Here is a 17,950-nt window from a genome sequence, read left to right as displayed (position 1 = left end):
TGCAGATACCAACTGCAGTTTTAAGGTTCTGGCCTTAAATAAGTAACAATCAGCCTTCAAATCAAACTACCCAATAGCTTAACTGAACTGAATAAAACCAATCTGGGACAAGTACAACTAGGGTCAAAATAGCACTTTCTGTCAGACTGGCAACACTGAGAAGAGGGGCCAAAAAGTCACATATCTGTACATTTTAACCTAGGTCTTACCACAACACAGTGATAAACAGTTTAAAACCTGGTTAGTTTAAGCTAATTGTTTTTTTCTTTTAAAAAAAAAAAGCATTTATCAGGGCGCCTGGGTGGCTGGGTTGGTTAAGTAATCTGACTTTGGCTCAGGTCATGATCTCTTGGTTCGTGAATTCTAGCCCCACATTGGGCTCTGTGCTGTCACTGCCTGCTTCAGATCCTCAGTCTCTCTCTCTCTGCCCCTCCCCAGTTCGTGCACTATCAAAAATAAATGAACATTAAAAAGTAGAAATAGTATTTATCAATATACTTACCCTAATTTCTTGACATATTCTAAATACCCAATTAGAATTTCATGATAGACGGCGGTCCTCAAGCATTTAGGACGGAAGAAATGAACACTGTCGAGGTATGATATGTAAACTCTCCTATACCAAGTGGAGAGACAGAAACCAAGTCAGGTCACATAAGGAGTTCTTACACTACATTTTCTCTCTTCTGGGCTCTTTTTTCACCTCATTTGTAATGCACATCATGTAGTCACAGTTAGGAAAATGACTAGATTGTGAGCACTTCAGGGGAGTTTTGTGAGCCTATGGCTCTATTCTAGTCTCAGTACCCAGGAGAGCCTGAAGCAGAGTATATGAAGTAGTATTTATGGATCCAAATTTCCTGGCAGTATTCTTACTCTGGCCTTTATACAATTTGAAACAAGAAATTCAAAACCATATCCTAACTTTATTTGTGTGACATTCTTTCACATACCTCTCGGGCAAGGTGCTTTTTAACACAATCTATGTTTAAGTCCACTGTTTCCCACTTCCAATGTGAGGCACCTGTTCATATCCTCTTCCTGATTACTATGGTCACCGAAGAGTGGTATTTGGGCAGTGAGAATCTGCATTTCCATTTCCAAACCAAGTATATCAGCTTCTTGCCCATGATGCTTTTTGCCTATTAAGCTTCAAACTCCCACTTAAATTGGAAGGCAGATGTGTTAAGTCCTACCTCTGGTTGGGTGGAGGGCAGTCAGAGCCATACTCTTGAACGTGCATGCCAAAGAAGCACAAGTCAACACCGTCTATCTCTTCAAAGGCAAAGAGGGCTTTGGTTCGGTATGGGAAGGATTCTGCCATCTCTCCACTATCTACAAACCTGCACAATTCAGATTGGAGGGAAAAACCACAACACTCATTCAGATCAAAATTGTCAGCAGTAACTATATAAACATTTGCAGAACCGTAAGAGAAGAAACGGGAAAACTGATAGATACCTTGCTTTCATGCCTGGTTTCACTTCCACAGTTTTGTCAGAAGCATGAACTACCCGAACAGTGACCTCTCCTGACTCAGGGTGATTCTGTCGCCTAAGAAAGTCATTCACACGATTCTCCAGAAAGGTGCCAAGCCTGGTAGATGGCAACCCTGGGAATGTAGACGTGAAAAGTTAGCAGTAACCACAGTGCAAATTTATTACTGTCAAGTCTTAGACTTCAATATCAAATATCATTTCTGCTTTTTGGGTACAAATAGGATAACTTTAGTTAAAGATTAGGAATACTTCTGTGGTCAATTTTTGAAAATTTCTAAAAAAATATTCCACGAATTTGTGTGCCACCCTTGCACAGGGGCTATGCAAATCTCTGTATCATTTCAATTTTAGTATAGGGGAGGCAGGCATGGTAGCCAATACTTTTTAAATGTTCTCCCCCTTTAGTTGGAAAAATTTCCAATCTCAGAAGTTAAAACATAGAATATCTATATGCACTTCCTTGACTGCAGTAATATTTAAAAATAACAATGGCTAGGTATTAGCAAAAACCTTACAGGAATAAAAGCAACCTATAGGTCAGCAAAAAACTGCAAAGGCACCTACAGAATTAAATAAAATACTATCAGGAGATAATACCAACTGTATGATACAATCTTTGACTCACTCCCCAAACCCCCAAGAGAGACAGGTCTAAAAGAAGCCTCAACTAATGGTATGGATAAATTCGAGGTAATGACTCATGGGATGGCAATTCTGGACAAATATTTCCACATGTGGCCCCGGTCAGGAAATTCTCCAAATATGAAGAAATGTAGGAAAAAGAAAAATATGTATCTGGGGCACCTGGGTAGCTCAGTTGGTTGAGCACTGGACTCCTGATTTTGGCTCAGGTCATGATCTCAGATTTTGTGGGATTGAGCCCTATGTCAGATTCTCACTCTCCCTGTCTGCCTGCCCCCATGCCCCAACTCGAGGACTCTCTCCCTCCATCCCTCTAAGACACATTAACAAACAAACAAGAAAAGCACATATCCTCCACATGTGAAGTTTCCCCCCTTAGGTCTAATGAATATCATTAATGTTTATTTAAACACTTAAATAATGTTGTCGTCGTCGTCATCGTCATCATCTGTGGTATCAGTGCAGAGCCTGACGCAGGGCACAAACTCATGAACCATGAGATAATGACCTGAGCGGAAGTTGGAAGCTTAACTGACTGAGCCACCCAAGAGCCCCAGGTCTAATGAAGTTTACACCACAAAGTACATTACTATTTACCTTTAGGTAGAATATAGAAAAATTGGGGGCTTTTGGTTTTTGACTCTGCTTAAATATTGTAAATAAGGTTGAGGGAAGAAAATAATTCATTTTGGATGGTTTAATCTATCTACCTATACCTACCTACCTATCTACCTACCTACCTACCTATCAGTAATCTCTACACCCTAAATGGGGCTTGAACTCTAACCCTAACCTACCTACCTACCTATCAGTAATCACTATACCCTAAATGGGACTTGAACTCATGATCAAGAGTCATATGCTTTTCCAACTGACCCAGCCAGGTGTCCCTTGAATGGTTATTTTTAACTATGCTTCAGTAAAGTATTGCCAAGCTTTGCTTCTGAGAATGAAACTTACTTTTAGCAGAAAATTTATTTTCTTTCCTGGTTCGTGCAGATTTCTTTAAACAGCCATCGCAAACAAATCTAAAATATAAACCAAAACTCTGCTTATCGAGCTTAGAGGAACATTTAAAATATGCCACAATATTTATCATATATATGTACCAAGTTAAAATCTAAAAGACAACCTGAGAGAAATATTTCTAAATATTTAACAAGTTAATATAATTAATATAAAAAGAGCATTAAGAAATTAAGGGAAAAAAAGCATAAAAAACCCTAAGTGAAAAACACGCAAGAAACCATGGGGAAATGTGAAGGGCATAGAAATTGGTTAACATGTGAAATGATGATGGATTACAAATGGAAATAGGAATTTCGGTTTTGGCCAATCACACTGGCAAAAGTCCAAATGTCTACTGGCAGGAATGTAAGTAAGTATACTTTGAAAGGAATACATATACAGATATGTATATTTGTATATGTATGTATATATGTATAATATTTATTTATTTAATTAATTTATTTATTTTAAGTAGGCTCCATGACCAGTGTGGAGCCGGATGCAGGGCTTGAACTCACAACCCTGAGATCAAGAGTCAGACACTTAACAAACTGAACCACCCAGGAGCCCCGGTAGCAAGATTTAGAAGGTACCCTCTCTTTGTCCCAATTACATAAGGATGTGTGCATAAGTAGAATTTCTTTCAAAAACTTGAGAACACACATGCGTTCATTAACCAGGTGACTGATGGACATAAACTGCAAGAGGCACTGTGAATCTCTATCCTCACCTGCTCTGATTAAGGAGAGCAGGAAAAAGGCATATCTGAAGACAAGCCACATATACATCAAAGGACTGTGATTTTTCCCTGTGTTATTTTCTAGAAATGTGTTGATTAGCTGCCTCTATCCTGTGACCTCCAAACCAGCATTAACAAAGTATGGAGCAGAGGGCAGTGCAGAATCCCTTTTTTTTTTAAGTTTTTATTTATTCATTGAAGTAGTCTCTATCCCTGATGTAGGGCTGAAACTCATGACCCCGAGATCAAGAGTCACATGCCCTTCTGACTAAGCCAGCCAGGCACCCCTCGATCCCATCTGAATGAATCACTTCATGCACGGACACTCTCAACCTTGGAACAGAGCTGGGATCAACTCCATTCCTGGAGAGTAAAAGGAGACCCAGAGTAGTAGACAAGTGTCAGAATGGACAAAAATCCGCTCACTGCTGACAAACTCGTTGATAATATGCAGCTTGACTAAATACATGGGGAATATTCAGAAACCAAACATGGGGCTCAAGAATAGCTCGTTTACTGAAGTCTGTATCGAATCATTTCTATGAAACTCTATCTTCACTGGACAATAACCATGTAACTTACTGTCCAACCCCCAAAACATCAAATCCTAACCAGCGTCACCTTTTAGCCTATCATTTACAGTGTGACATTTTCTGAGGTAACAAGAGAGCTGCCCCATTGACATTCTCCAGATCTTCTAATTTTTCTACCATTGCCAGTATAAGTAGCATTCAAAATCTGGCAACTTTACTTGCTTCTAACACGTCTTTGCTAGTTTCCAGATGCTAGAGATTTCTTATCTCTGATTTTTCAAAAAACATTTACTTTTGATATAAACTTTTTACCAAAATTTAAAAAACCAACAGAGTAGTTACTTGTATATGGATTAAAGCAATGCGTGCAAATTAAAAGACCCATATTTTTGATTCTAGCTTACTAAACGTTTTAAAAGTGAATTTTAATTATCTCTTCCCATTCCCGCTGCAAAAAACAAAAACTTGCTAAAAATATGATGAAACATAGCTCTAGAAAAAATACTGCCATCTCACCCAGATGGCCAGATGATTTCATGATGGAGAACACAGATCTGATGCATCTTTCTTCCACACTCTGTACATTCAACAAACCTGGAAATGAAAAGCCAAAAAGTCAAGATTAAATCCCAACATTTCCCCCTGATTTCTGAACAATTCAAAAGATAGCCAAAGATCACATTCAAAGAAATGAATGAACAGTTCTTAAAAAAGTTTTTTAGTTTTCAAAAGCTCTGTAATGTTAACAGAGCAAAATTCAAAAGCAATTTAGTTATTAAATGTGAGTTTTATTTTTTCAATTGTTTAGATTTTAAGTAATCTCTACACCCAAACTCACAACCCTGAGATCAAGAGTTGCATGCTCTACCCAACTGAGCCAGGTGGGTGCCCCTGAATGTGACCGTTTTCAGTTGACTGTGGGTAGGGAGTAATAAGTGAAAGCTCATTCCTGCCTAAACTTCCAAAGAGGTTTGGCGCCATCTTCCCCATTCTAGGCGTGGCCAGAGTACCGGCACAGTTCAGTACCCTGAATAGCCTCACTGCAAAGTGAGCATGAAGCTGTTTGAAAACGCACCGGAAAACAGGGACAGAACACCTGACACTGAGCAGAGGTACCTTGTGGCTTCACTTGGGCCCATAAAACACCAAACTATTAGTTGGATTTAGTGAAATGTAAATGAATATGGACTGTAGAGCAAACTTCCACCTTTCTACCATCTAAGTTGCATGTATGTTATATATATTTATCCTCAGGATACAGAACCATCTCACTGCCTCTGCAAACTAAGAAAACGAAAGGAAGAAGGAAAATCAAAGCGTAATGACTATTCAAGGGAAACTACTTACAGTTCAGGATCCAGTGTGTCATTTTTTCTCTTAGAAAATTGTTCTTTATTTATTGTACTAAGGAGAAAAGAGGGACACAATGAGAAAAAGTGATATGGAAACAGGAGCAATCTGATCACTATTCTAACCAAAGGAACAAATCTTGTAAATGGATTATTTAAATCTTCTAAGAAAATACTGAGAACACATACATTAAACAAGTACATTCTTGGCTCCCACAAAATACTTATTAACATAAAGGAATGCCTTTGGTTTTGGAAAGGAATTTGCAGTAAATCTATTTCCCCTTATATATGTATGCATGTATGTACTTAATTTATTCTGAAAGAGAGCAAATGAGCAAGGATTAGGGAAGAGGCAGAGAGGGGGAAAGAGAGAGAATCCTAAGCAGGCTCCACACTGTCAGTGCAGAGCCTGACACAGGGCTTGAACTCATGAACTGTGATATCATGACCTGAGCTGAGATCAAGAGTCAGATGCTTAATTAACTCAGCCAACCCTCTTCCTTTTTAAATCTTGTCTACCACTCTTAATATTAGGTATTTATTCCTTTTCTTCTTTTTTAAAGATTTTATTTTTAGGTAATCTCTACACCCAACCTGAGGCTTGAATTCACGACACTGAGATCAAGAGTCACATGCTCCACTGACTGAGCCAGCCAGGTGCCCCCAGTATATGTATCATTTAATAGTTTAATGTTCCTAGACTGGGCTATGAAAGATAGTGTATACGGAAGGAGCTAAGCCACTATTTAAAATTAATACTCTAAAAATAGATTAAAAAATAAAAATGCTCAAGTCAAACAACTTTTTCTATTAATAAAAAAATCTCAGTATTAAGAAGACATTTTTCAGGTTACTTATAGTTACCCAGAAAGGGTAATTTTAAAGAGTAAAAAGTCTTCATTTTATAGTATTCATTTTAAAACTACAAGGCCTCCTATCCTGAAATCTAGCATACCACATGGCTCCAAGCCTCACAAATATAGAAGCCAACAGTCTTATCCCTTCTCTATCTAGAATAAACTTCAGGAGGCCCAACTTTGATTACTGTGATTCCTCTTCACAAAAATGATAACATCTCCACTTTTAAACCCTTTCCTACAAGTTACAGTCTAGACATTATTCTGTAATGGCCAAAGCCACTGTGACTCAAAGTGTGTTCTAAAGACCAGCAGGACAGAAAGAACTGGGAGCCTGTCAACAATGCAGGCTGTGAGGCCCACTATAGACCTGCAGAACTGGATGGGGGTTTCTATACTCTTCGGTTAAGAGATGCACTGTCCTAAGGTTTAGGACATGGGGGAAGGCACTCATCAGTGCTACCAGTGGTAAGGCTGCCTTCCTTTCCTGCATCAGAGAAACCTAGTTAAGAGCTGTCAGCCTAGGAGCACCTGGGTGGCTCAGTCGGTTAGGTGTCCGACTTCGGCTCAGGTCATGATCTCACAGTTCATGGGTTCGAGCCTCGCGTTGGGCTCTGTGCTGAACGCTTGCTCAGAGCCTAGAGCCTGCTTCGGATTCTGTGTCTCCTCTCTCTGCCCTTCTCCCCCCAACCCCTGCCCCGCTCATGCTCTCTCTAAAATAAATAAACGTAAAAAAAAATTAAAAACAAAAAACAAACAAAAAGAGCTGTCAGCCTAATGTAGCCAAGGGTCAGAAAACATGGTTCCATAAGGCTCCAGGGAAGCCAGCATCCACTCTCCAGACCAGCACCAGACTCTACCACACCATATGTCAATAGTGACTGAAGGAAAAGTGCAAACTTCAAGACTTAATTTGGAGAAATGAACCAGTTTTTCCTCAGAAGCCCTATTTTTAGTAGTACTAGTACTATATACTATATGTACTAGTATATACCATATATAGTATATACTAGTATTATAACAATTCCACACTTTCTGGAATGTTCTGAACTGCTTTTGTTTAATATACATTAAACCAGGAAAGAAGAAACGCAAGAATATTAAAAGCACACCAAATAGTTTTCTTTCTAAAACAGTACATACTTGACACACAGTGTCTAACTACTTCTTAAGGATCAGAAGAACTATTAACTAACTTAGCCTAAGAACTATTAACTAACTTAGCCTATGTCTGAAAATTTGTCCTGGCATTTAGCAAGAGCTTGTGAGGCTGTAAATGCCCAAGCAAGTCTGTCTCTTCTAGGTCACTCTTATAAGTGGCTAACTCCCCCAGTGTTAAATTATATTCATGGTTATAGTGATTTTGTTATTGTGAACCTATGTGATGAGGCTGTTAAGGTAGTTATTTGTTCAATTCCCCTCAAACTTAAACCAGTTAATAATGAAGTTCCCTTTTAAACAGAGATCTAAAATGACCATCCAGTGTTGATAGATTTCCTAGATCAGCACTGACAGAACTTTCTGCTGTTATGGAAATGTTCTCTCTGTGTGCTGACCAACATGCCAGCCCCTAACCACAGTTGTCTATTGAGCACTTGAAATGTGAATTTTACACTTTATTTCCTTTTAAATTAATTTGCATTTAAATAGCAAACTGTGGCTAATGGCTACTACACTGGTGGTGTAACTCTAGACCACTTAAGAGCTTTAGCACAGTCACTGGACAACACTCCAAGATAGCACTTGCCAAAATAATGCAGTTACTTACGTTTGAGGCTGGGAAGGGTCATCCCCCAAAGAAACGCTCTCCCCTTGGATTTCATTGAAACACTTCTCACAGAAATGATACCTGTCGGCAAGAAGGCCATACTGGGGTGAACTGTTCCGTTCACACAACACAGCCCAAGCCAAGCAACGAAGCCACCAATCACAGCAGGCCAAGGAGGGGAACGGGAGCAGAGAGCAGGTCATCAACGGCGACAAGGACATTCAATGATGCAGATTTATGGGCCCCACAGTTTGGGTTTTTTTTGTTTTTGTTTTTGGTTTTTTTTGCAATCAAAGCCAAGTGCGGACAACGACAAGCATGAGGGAGAAAAAAAAAAACACAAAACAAACGAAGAAATGAGGGATTGCAGGACAACAAAAAACATAAAAGCAAGACAAGACAACACAAAGCAGAAAGCCAAGGCAAAGCACAGATTAGCATTAAATATCTCAAATGGGATCACAAGTAGCAAATGATTACAGCAAATAAAACAAAAAAGTTTCACTTACACAGACCTACACCCTTTCATTTTACTAATTAATGTTATCTGATGCAAATAATCAAAAAGGGGAAGGAAAAGTATACTGGAGAGAGAAGAATTGCTAATCTATTACTAAAACATAGCAATCACACACTTCTCCCCATTTCCAATTAACAACAAATGACAAAAAATCCACTACAATATAAGACCAGAAAGCAATCACCTAAAAACCCTGGATTGAAAAAAAAACACAAAAAAATTTTTTTGATTCCCAAGGTAATCACGTAAGTTAAAAAAAATTCTTTATTTTTCAATGAAAAATCTGCACAAGTGCTTAAATATGGATTGTAGTCATCAACTGAAGTTTGAAAGGCAAAAAAGAAAGGCAGTGGTATGTGCGGGCACATGACAACACGTTCCTTGGGTACAAGATTATAAACAATGTAGACTGATTTTAAAAATTCAAACAGGTATAAATGTCAAGACTGCGGCAGGAGAAAAGCTTCATGCCAGTTGGTAACTTTTTTTTAACGAAAGTGCTTTTAACAACTTGAGTTTTTCTCTGGAGTATTAAGAGTGAAAAACTATGGATTCTAATGATTACAACAAAGCATTAGGAGAGCGCACCTAACTTTCTGTTGACAAAACAAAAAGTTTTAAGTGACTTTTTCAAAGCTGAAATGCATCTGTAGCACACAAGTTCAGCAAAAGCTACCACCACTAGCTTGGTTTTAGTACAGGATATTAACTGCCCAGCCTTGTTATTACCGTTTCAGAGCCCCAAGTAAACATTCTGCACAAGTTATACTGTGAGCTGATTAATGAATATAAGAGAGATGGTGGTTAAGATAGATTAGTGAATGCCGTCTGTGGGGGCACAGCCACTGTTTGGGCAGGAGAAAATAAGGCAGGGAGCCTAATTCATCAGAACCCTACCATCCGCTGTCATATGCAAGTCTTTTCATGTAACAGTCTGTCTGGTGCACACCTATTTTTATAGATACCCCTTTTTATATGCTTAACAGGGGCAAAGCAGAAACTCTGAAATCCTGTTTTCAAATGCTCTGAGAAGAATAATATACTGATATGTTGCACACAAAAACGAAACGTTTCCCAAATGATATAGCTGGCTAACAAACTTCTGGTTAAAAGTTTTTGGGAAAGGCAATAGCAGTAGTTTCATGGACAAAAAAACACTAATTGGTTCACAAATAGCGGGGGCCAGGATGTAATCCCATCTATGCCACCAACTCTGTGAGCTGCTTAACCTCCCAAGGCTTTGAGTTCTGCCTTACAAAAAATAAGGGGCCAAACAACTGACACAAGGCCATTTCCTGATAGAAAACTACATTAATTCTACAAACAAAGGCAGAGTGTTAGGACCAGAACTTGTGCTGTACAGCTGTTTTCAAGCAAGGTACACATGACCATGAACGTATGTGTGCTGGTCCATCTGCATGCACTCCCTGGACACACGGATACACGGACTACGGTCCACAACAGCTGAGCTTACCTGTTCTGATAACTGTAGTAAGTGGCATCACGAGGGATTGTGCATAACTGTTTGCCATAGCAACAGAGTGTCTGTGGAGAGAACTCCAACTGCAATAGAAACCATTTGTTAAATAGTACACAGGCCTGAAAGACAAGCTAGAGTATTTATACTGGCAAATCAGAAACAAAAGTCAGTGAAAGTTCTCATTTATATAACAAGCTATTTTAGTTTCCAAGAGAATATGCAGAACCACAACCACTCTAGTTTACTATATGACAGCAGTCCCACTGATCCACAGGCAAAGACCACGAGTGGATGCCTAAGATTGTGGACAGCACCAAACCCTATACATACTGTGCTTTGTACCTATGACAAAGTTAACTTACAAATTAGGCACAGTAAGAGATTAATAACTAATATTAAGTTGAACAATTACAACACCATACTGTAATAAAAGCTATGTGATTGTGGCCTCTTCTCAATATGTTACTGTACTGTACCCATCCCTCTTGTGATGATAGAAGGTATAAGGCCTAGGTGATGAGATGAAGGCATTGTGAATGATGGAGGCATTGTGATGTAGCATAAAGGATATTGACCTTTTGACAATATGTCAGAAGGTAGATCTCTGCTTCTGGACCGTGGCTGACTGAAATGGTGGGAAGTGAAATCACAGGTATGGAGGAACTACGGTACTGTATTATTTCATCACTCCGAGGTAAACTTAGCAGTCATATCCTTCAGCCACTTAGCAAAAAACTCAGCAGGACAACAGGAGCTGCACGGGAACTGGTATGCACGGAAAAACTGGTACACGCCAGGCACTGTGCACCCATGGATGAGTAAGATCCAAATCCCGACTATGAGTTTACAATCTGATGATTCAGGATTCTATCAGTCAAGTTTTCAATAATTCTTATCCATGCAAAAATTTCTTACCTTTCTGCCACAACAATATCCAAGGCTTTGCATTACTGGGTCAATTTCTTGTTCAAAAACCTCAGACAGCTTGGAGCAGTATTTGTACACCCGTGATGTTTTCCGATTATACAACCAGGCATTGTTGAACATAAGCCAGATGTCATCCACATACTGCCAGGGCTCCTGATACTGTCCAGTGTCTAACTTCCTCTTGATGGTGGAAAGATCCATGGGGCTTTTCACAATATCAAAGTAATCCTAGAAGGGTTAAGTGACACCAAGCAACATTATAGAGTCTCAGTATATATATATTTTTTTAATGTTTTATTTATTTCTAGGAGAGAGAGAGAGACAGCATGAGCAGGGGAGGGTCAGAGAGGGAGTCACAGACTGAAATAGGCTCCAGGCTCTGAGCTGGCAGTCAGCACAGAGCCCGACGCGGGGCTCGAACCCACGAACCGCGAGATCATGACCTAAGCGAAAGTCGGACGCTTAACCGACTAAGCCACCCAGGCGCCCCAGAGTCTCAGTATATTTAAGATAGATGCGGTGTCTTCCTATAATCATTAATTTTCCAGAAAAGTTAAGTCTCTGACCTGACTATATGTCCAAGGAATTAAGTGATGCCTATCACTTCTTTAAATTATTGGGCTACAAAGATAATGAAGCAACTCAGAAGGCAGAAATAACAGCGTTAAAACTTTCCAGACTGCAGGCTGATGATCTACTGAAACCCCAGATTCTTTACAGTAGTGTATGTGCAGTCCATTTAAAGACCAAGAAGTAAAACAGCCTTAACATTTTAGTATTAAAAGGGGCCTACTCTTGAGAAAACTAAGCCCAGTGAACATCAGTGATCTAAGGCCTCAGAAAAATACAGGAAAAAAGAAGTTCCTAAAGGATTTTGCCCCTGCAAGTACTCCACTGCCTTCTCTAAAACCACTGATAAGTGTCAAATGCAGCCTGCCAGCAGCCTGATGTGTAAAGGCAATTTTAAAAACAGAGGAAGCTGATTTTACCGCAGCAACTGCTATTCAGGTGATAAAAATAAATAAACCTATGACCCAGTAATCACAATCCTAGGTATATACCCCAAAGAAACAAAAACATATGCCCCACAAAAATTTTGTACATGAATGTTCATTCACAGCAGCACTATCCTCAATAGCCAAAAAGCTTAACAACTCAGTCCATCAACCAATGAGTGGGTAGAGAAAATGTGGTAGAGTCAGTCATACAAATGGAATCAAATACTGGTTCATGCTACAATATGGAAGAACCCTGAAAGAAGTCAGTCACAAAGAAACACATACTACAGAATTCCATTTAATGAAACATCCAGAATAAACAAATCCACAGAGACAGAAGTAGACTAGTGGTTGGATGGGGAAGGACATGGGCATGAGTGTTCATGGACACAGGGCTTCTTTTCTGGGTGATGAAAATGATCTAAAATGGACTGTGGTAAAAGCTGCACAATTCTGTCAATTCACAAAAATCACTGAATTGTACAATTTAAGTGTCTTGTATAATATGTGAATTATACCTGAATAAAGCTGTTAACAAAACAAAACAAAACAAAAAACCAAAAGTCCCAACACAGGTGGCTCAGTTGGTTAAACATCTGAGTCTTGATTTTGGCTCAGGTCATGATCTCACAGTGAGGAGATTGAGCACGGGATGGTTTTGGGGGTCCGTGCTGGGTGTGGAGCCTGCTTAAGATTCTCTCTTACTTTCTTTCTGCTTCTCCCCCACTCACGTTCATGAACACTCTCTAAAAAAAAAAAAAGTGCCACCACATACTTACAGGGATTCCTAGAAGTTGAGGGTCCACAGGTTGACGAAAGGGAAGGGATTCTGGATCCTGTCGGTAAAGTGCCTCCAATGTTGGCATCAGTGCCTGTCGTAACTCTTCTGGTTTGAAAACTTAAAAGCATATGTGAAATTAGTTATCAATTAAGCAAAAGAAAAAGAAAACGCTCAAGCTGAAGCTCTAAAAAAATCTCAATGGCCACAAAACACAAAACTGCCTGCACTGTCTCCATGGAAATAACCCTTAGGGCACACTTTCTAATTCTTGGTCCACATCAGGTGGTGCCTTTAAAACACCATGCCTAGTCAGCTTTAAATACCCTTCAAAGCTCAGTTACCTTTTCAATCAGAAATTCAGTTAATATAGTCTTGATCAAGCAGAAACAGAATCCTAAGCATTCGAAAAATTTATGAAGACTCTGGTCAAAAAAACCTTCCAAAAGATACTAGTGATGACAGGGATGGGGTGGGGTGGGTGTTGTCAAAGAAGAACAGAAAGAAGTCCTCACTCATGAGAACAGTATATAACAAGTCAGAAGACCTGGTATGGTCTTAACACTAAAGGAATCAGAACCTCCGCAGGGAGGAATCCCTCATTAAACTGCTTGATGTTTTAGAGCTTAGGAGGATTAGGAGGAGGACAGATTACCTTAACAGCAAACGTGAGGTTTAAGTCTAAATAAAGCGAGAACTAAATTATTATTGCCAAAACAACAGACTCAATTGATCAAATTTCACTCTAATGTGCTGAGCATGTTTCCTAAAGGTCAGGAAAGATTGCTGGTGTATCCCAAATGGAATTAACTTAAGCTATTATTTAAGAAGCTACTCATTAAAGGTCCAGGTTTGAGCTTTAAAACACTCTAAGCAAAGGCTTTGTTACTTCTTCTATTTACAAATTAGTTGTATCTTCAAGAGAGCATATTTGTTAGTACTTTAGATTATTTTTCACTTCATGGTGGGAGGAGCCATGAAAAAAACAGAGGAGAGAGGATTCTTTGTCATATCATATCCGGGTGTACTCAAAAGTAACAAACTCGAACAAATTTGTGAAATTAGCGGTTTTAAAGACGGATTCCTAATAGTAAGATTGGGTTTCTTGCAGCCTACATTAATACACCTCGATTATAGAAACCTTATTTAAATCAAGTAAATTTTTAACCCCAACATTTTAAGCTACGTTGTATATATATACAGCGTCTTTAGGAGCCAGCAGATTGCTCCCTTTAAAGAAGCCCTACCTGTGCCATAGAGGGTGTCACTAGAGCTATAAGTTCTAGTCCCAAAGTTGGTAAATCATTTGAGGGAATTAAACAGAACTTAACATTTTGTATTAAGCAGAGCTGCTTGCTTGGTTTGACTACTATTTAGGAGCTGGCTGGGAGCAGACTGAATCGACCTGCCTGGGTTCACTTAACCAGCCGAGTAAAGCCAGGGCAGGCTACTTACTTAACCTTGCCCAGCCTCAGGTTTTCAGTAACGTCCCAGAGGTATTGTCACGTTAGGAGATGAGACAGGGCAGGTGTGTGGCACGGTGCCTGGTGTCAACAATAGGTTGACAATAAATAGTACTATTATCACCGCTACTATTTCCTGCGTTTTAGTCAACGGTAAGTAACAATTTTTTGCTCTGAGGAAAAGATTTTGAGGGGCACCCAATCCTGGAGAAATTTTTTGCTCTGAGGAAAAGATTTTGAGGGGCACCCAATCCTGGAGAAATTTTTTGCTCTGAGGAAAAGATTTTGAGGGGCACCCAATCCTGGAGAAATGATGGGTGTGACTGACCTGGCAACTGTAGGTAGAAAATATACCCACCACAGGAAAGAAAAAGTCTTCTCCAACATTAGTAATAACACAGAGACCAGACCAAAAGTGTTTCAAGCTTAATGAAATCACATCAAAGACCATTTCTGAGACCCAAGAAGGCTGACCCCATCCTACTCCAAGTCTGTGGTTTAATTGCTGCCTCCAGGAACAGAGAGCCTAAGAGACCTACTCTTCTTCTTTGACTGTCCCGGGGCTGGAGATGACTGGGTAGCTAAAGCACTCGGCTGGTCTTCCTCCTCTTTTGTTTCAGGTTTTAACTCTGTGCCTCTCTCTTCTGTTTCTGTAGGTTCCATTTTACAGTCTTCGGCTTTAGTCTGAAAGACAAGGTAAAATTTTTATTATTCCAAAGACTCATCACCAGGAAGCAGTAAGATCACGGTCTTATTTACTCCTTCCTGTGGACATATCCGAAGACCCTTTCTCACGTGGAAATCAATGAAATGAGACCTAATTACCAGAATACTTTCCTGTAACATGTTTAGTGGGGTACCTAGATGGAGGCCCTACCCACATAACAGCAGTCACTGCCCTACTCTCACCTCTGGAATATCTTCTGGCTGCGTATCTGCTGGTTCTGGTTGATCCACTTCCATCTTAGCCTCCATTTTCACTTCCTGTGAGGGCTGCTTCTCAGGAATGGTCTGAGAATTCACTTCTGTGCTACTAGTAGATGGAGGGTTTGATACCTGCCCTTCAATGCTTACAGCTGGTTGGGAAAGCTGGGCAGAAAGAGGGGGGGAAAAAACAAAAAAAGTTTGCCATTTATACAACTAGAATTGAAGCTCTGCGTCAGGATGGTATGATTAACCACCTATTTTGAGGCTATAGTATCACTCTATTCATTTATGGTGCTTTCATGTACTTGGCCCGTTTTCCTCCCTTGAACTAAATCGTGCTTAAGAACAAGAGACTGAGGACTTGCAAATACGGACTGGCTGCTGTAAAGAAGAAAGCCAGCAACAGTTTCTGCACTGGCTGTCATTCTGTGGCAGCGTGGGAGGGGTGGGGTCTCAGAGATGACAGCTCTGAAGAGCTCACGTTTACAAAGTGGAAAGAAGAGAAGGATGACTATTTTGTTTTGTTTTGATCTTTTCAATGGGAAAAGCCGCAAATGTACAGAAAAAGTACAGAGAATAAAATGAACTCCCACACTCAGTGGCTGCTTTGTATCACCACATTTTAATGGGATAACTACCAATTTTTTTTTTCCCAAGTCTTCCAATAAAAATACCTCATACTGAGTAGTTAGTATTTTCAGGAACTACCCCAATCAAAAGCTTCCTTTCTGCACTCTGCCGTTCCCTGCCTATCAGAGGCCGCTTACTTATAGTGTTTTATGAAGTAGCTATTACTCATGGGACTTTCTGGCTCACCAGCATGACAGAGAACTAAAATATTAAGTATCAGTGAACAAGCAGAAAGTTCTATACCTTGACACACAGAATTAGTAAAGATATAACTATTAGATGTGAACTTAGATTTCCACTACATACATAATGAGCCTCTCACAAGAAAGCTACAGACTGTTCCAGGCCCCTACTTTTCTCATCTTAGGTCATGATTTTCTTCCTTTCTTTTTTTTTTAGTAAGTTACTGATGATCCTTTTTCTTTTTAAAAATTTTTTTCTTTTTAATGTTTTATTCATTTCTGAGAGAGAGAGAGACAGCATGAGCAGGGGAGGGTCAGAGAGAGAGGGAGACACAGAATCCGAAGCAGCCTCCAGGCTCTGAGCTAGCTGTCAGCACAGAACCCGACATGGGGCCTGAATCCACGAACCGTGAGATCATGACCTGAGCTGAAGTCAGATGCCCAACTGACTAAGCCACCCAGGCACCCCAGGTCATGATTTTCTAACCGTGGCTCAGACCACAGATATTCATAAATTCATGGTTTTGTTCATTTGCCCTCAAATATTACAGCTCAGACTGCCTGAAAAAGATTCTTTCAAAATATATAAAATTTATATATTGTACTAAACATACTACAGATGCTTTCTGCTTGTCACCCCACTTATATGCCTTTAAGCCTCGGAACACAAAACACACCATGGGCCACATCAGACCTAAACAAAACCTTTGAGCTCCCTCCATGCTAGGTACTAGCAGGGGAAGAAAGAACAGGAAAGGAAAAGAAAGTTCCTTACTACAAAGAGATTCTGGTCTACCGGGGGAGACAATACAATACAGAACAGAAACAGCACATAAAAAATCTAACATGCCGGTACAACTGGAAGGACTCTGCTTACCGGAGTTGCAGGCTGGGGAGGCAGCAGCGGCGCCGTTGGGGTGGGAACAGACGCTGCTGTACTCTGCTGCGAGAGAGGTTGCTGCTGCGGCTGGTCGGCAGAAGGGGCAGCAGGAAGTGAAGGCTGAACTTGGGGAGGAAGTTGCGTTGGTGGTGGTGTAGGTGTCTGCCTTGGAGGCGGATGGAGAGCTTGGGTCTGTGGCCCAGGTGGCAGGGCTGGAGGTGTAGGGACAGGGGCTGGAATTGCTGCTGCTGGTGGCTGCTGAGCCCCTATGCTTGGGGGAGTGTGGTGAGGCGTGGGGGTGCGACTAGGTACTGGAGAGGGTGAATTCTGATGCAGAGCTGATTGAGGGAGAGGGGGACAGTGAATGTGGCTCCCTTGAGACCCTGGAGGCATTATAGGAGAATTCACAGGACAGGAAGAACTGGACATCTGTGCCTGGTAAATGAGAAACATAACAAGATGGCAATTTAAAACTCACGAAAGAAGTAATTATATAGGCAGGCTATATACGCAACATGCTTCCACTTCAAAATATGTCAAAAATCTTGTTATTTGTGGCGTGTCTTTAGATAATCCGAGCAATATAGTACTTAATTAAGTAGGCTTCCAAAAAAATCCACCAGAATGGCCACAGCCCCTGTAGGGGCACGAGACAGTTGAGTCCACAGTATTTTCTGTCCAGCTATGGTCTCTTCAGTCACAGTTCTTTCTTCTACATTATAGTTCTAAAATTTCATTTTAAAAAGTGTTTACTACGATAAAAAATG

At 40.2% G+C, this 17,950-nt stretch overlaps 1 protein-coding gene, 1 long non-coding RNA gene and 1 pseudogene across 2 annotated transcripts in view; 1 reads left to right on the top strand and 2 right to left on the bottom strand.

Moving 5' to 3' along the window:
* Positions 1 to 5,731, top strand: part of LOC144226531 (uncharacterized) — a 67,671-nt gene extending 61,940 nt beyond the window's left edge. The window contains exon 7 of the long non-coding RNA XR_013333670.1: positions 5,676 to 5,731. This is a non-coding gene — a long non-coding RNA (uncharacterized LOC144226531). The remainder of the gene's footprint in view (positions 1 to 5,675) is intronic.
* EP300 (EP300 lysine acetyltransferase) overlaps positions 1 to 17,950 on the bottom strand; it is a 79,960-nt gene that overhangs the window by 7,963 nt on the left and 54,047 nt on the right. The window contains 13 exon segments of the mRNA XM_077757884.1: positions 503 to 616; positions 1,197 to 1,343; positions 1,462 to 1,612; positions 3,102 to 3,169; positions 4,938 to 5,015; positions 5,769 to 5,825; positions 8,399 to 8,479; positions 10,393 to 10,481; positions 11,314 to 11,553; positions 13,103 to 13,221; positions 15,104 to 15,248; positions 15,474 to 15,653; positions 17,181 to 17,618. Coding sequence (XP_077614010.1) covers positions 503 to 616; positions 1,197 to 1,343; positions 1,462 to 1,612; positions 3,102 to 3,169; positions 4,938 to 5,015; positions 5,769 to 5,825; positions 8,399 to 8,479; positions 10,393 to 10,481; positions 11,314 to 11,553; positions 13,103 to 13,221; positions 15,104 to 15,248; positions 15,474 to 15,653; positions 17,181 to 17,618 — 1,907 coding nt within the window.
* LOC144226628 (U6 spliceosomal RNA) lies at positions 1,776 to 1,875 on the bottom strand (annotated as a pseudogene).

The sequence above is a fragment of the Crocuta crocuta genome, unplaced genomic scaffold (assembly GCF_008692635.1).
Source record: "Crocuta crocuta isolate KB4526 unplaced genomic scaffold, BGI_CrCroc_1.0 scaffold143, whole genome shotgun sequence".
Classification (NCBI taxonomy): Eukaryota; Metazoa; Chordata; class Mammalia; order Carnivora; family Hyaenidae; genus Crocuta; species Crocuta crocuta.
This window is presented reverse-complemented; position numbering and strand designations above follow the sequence as displayed.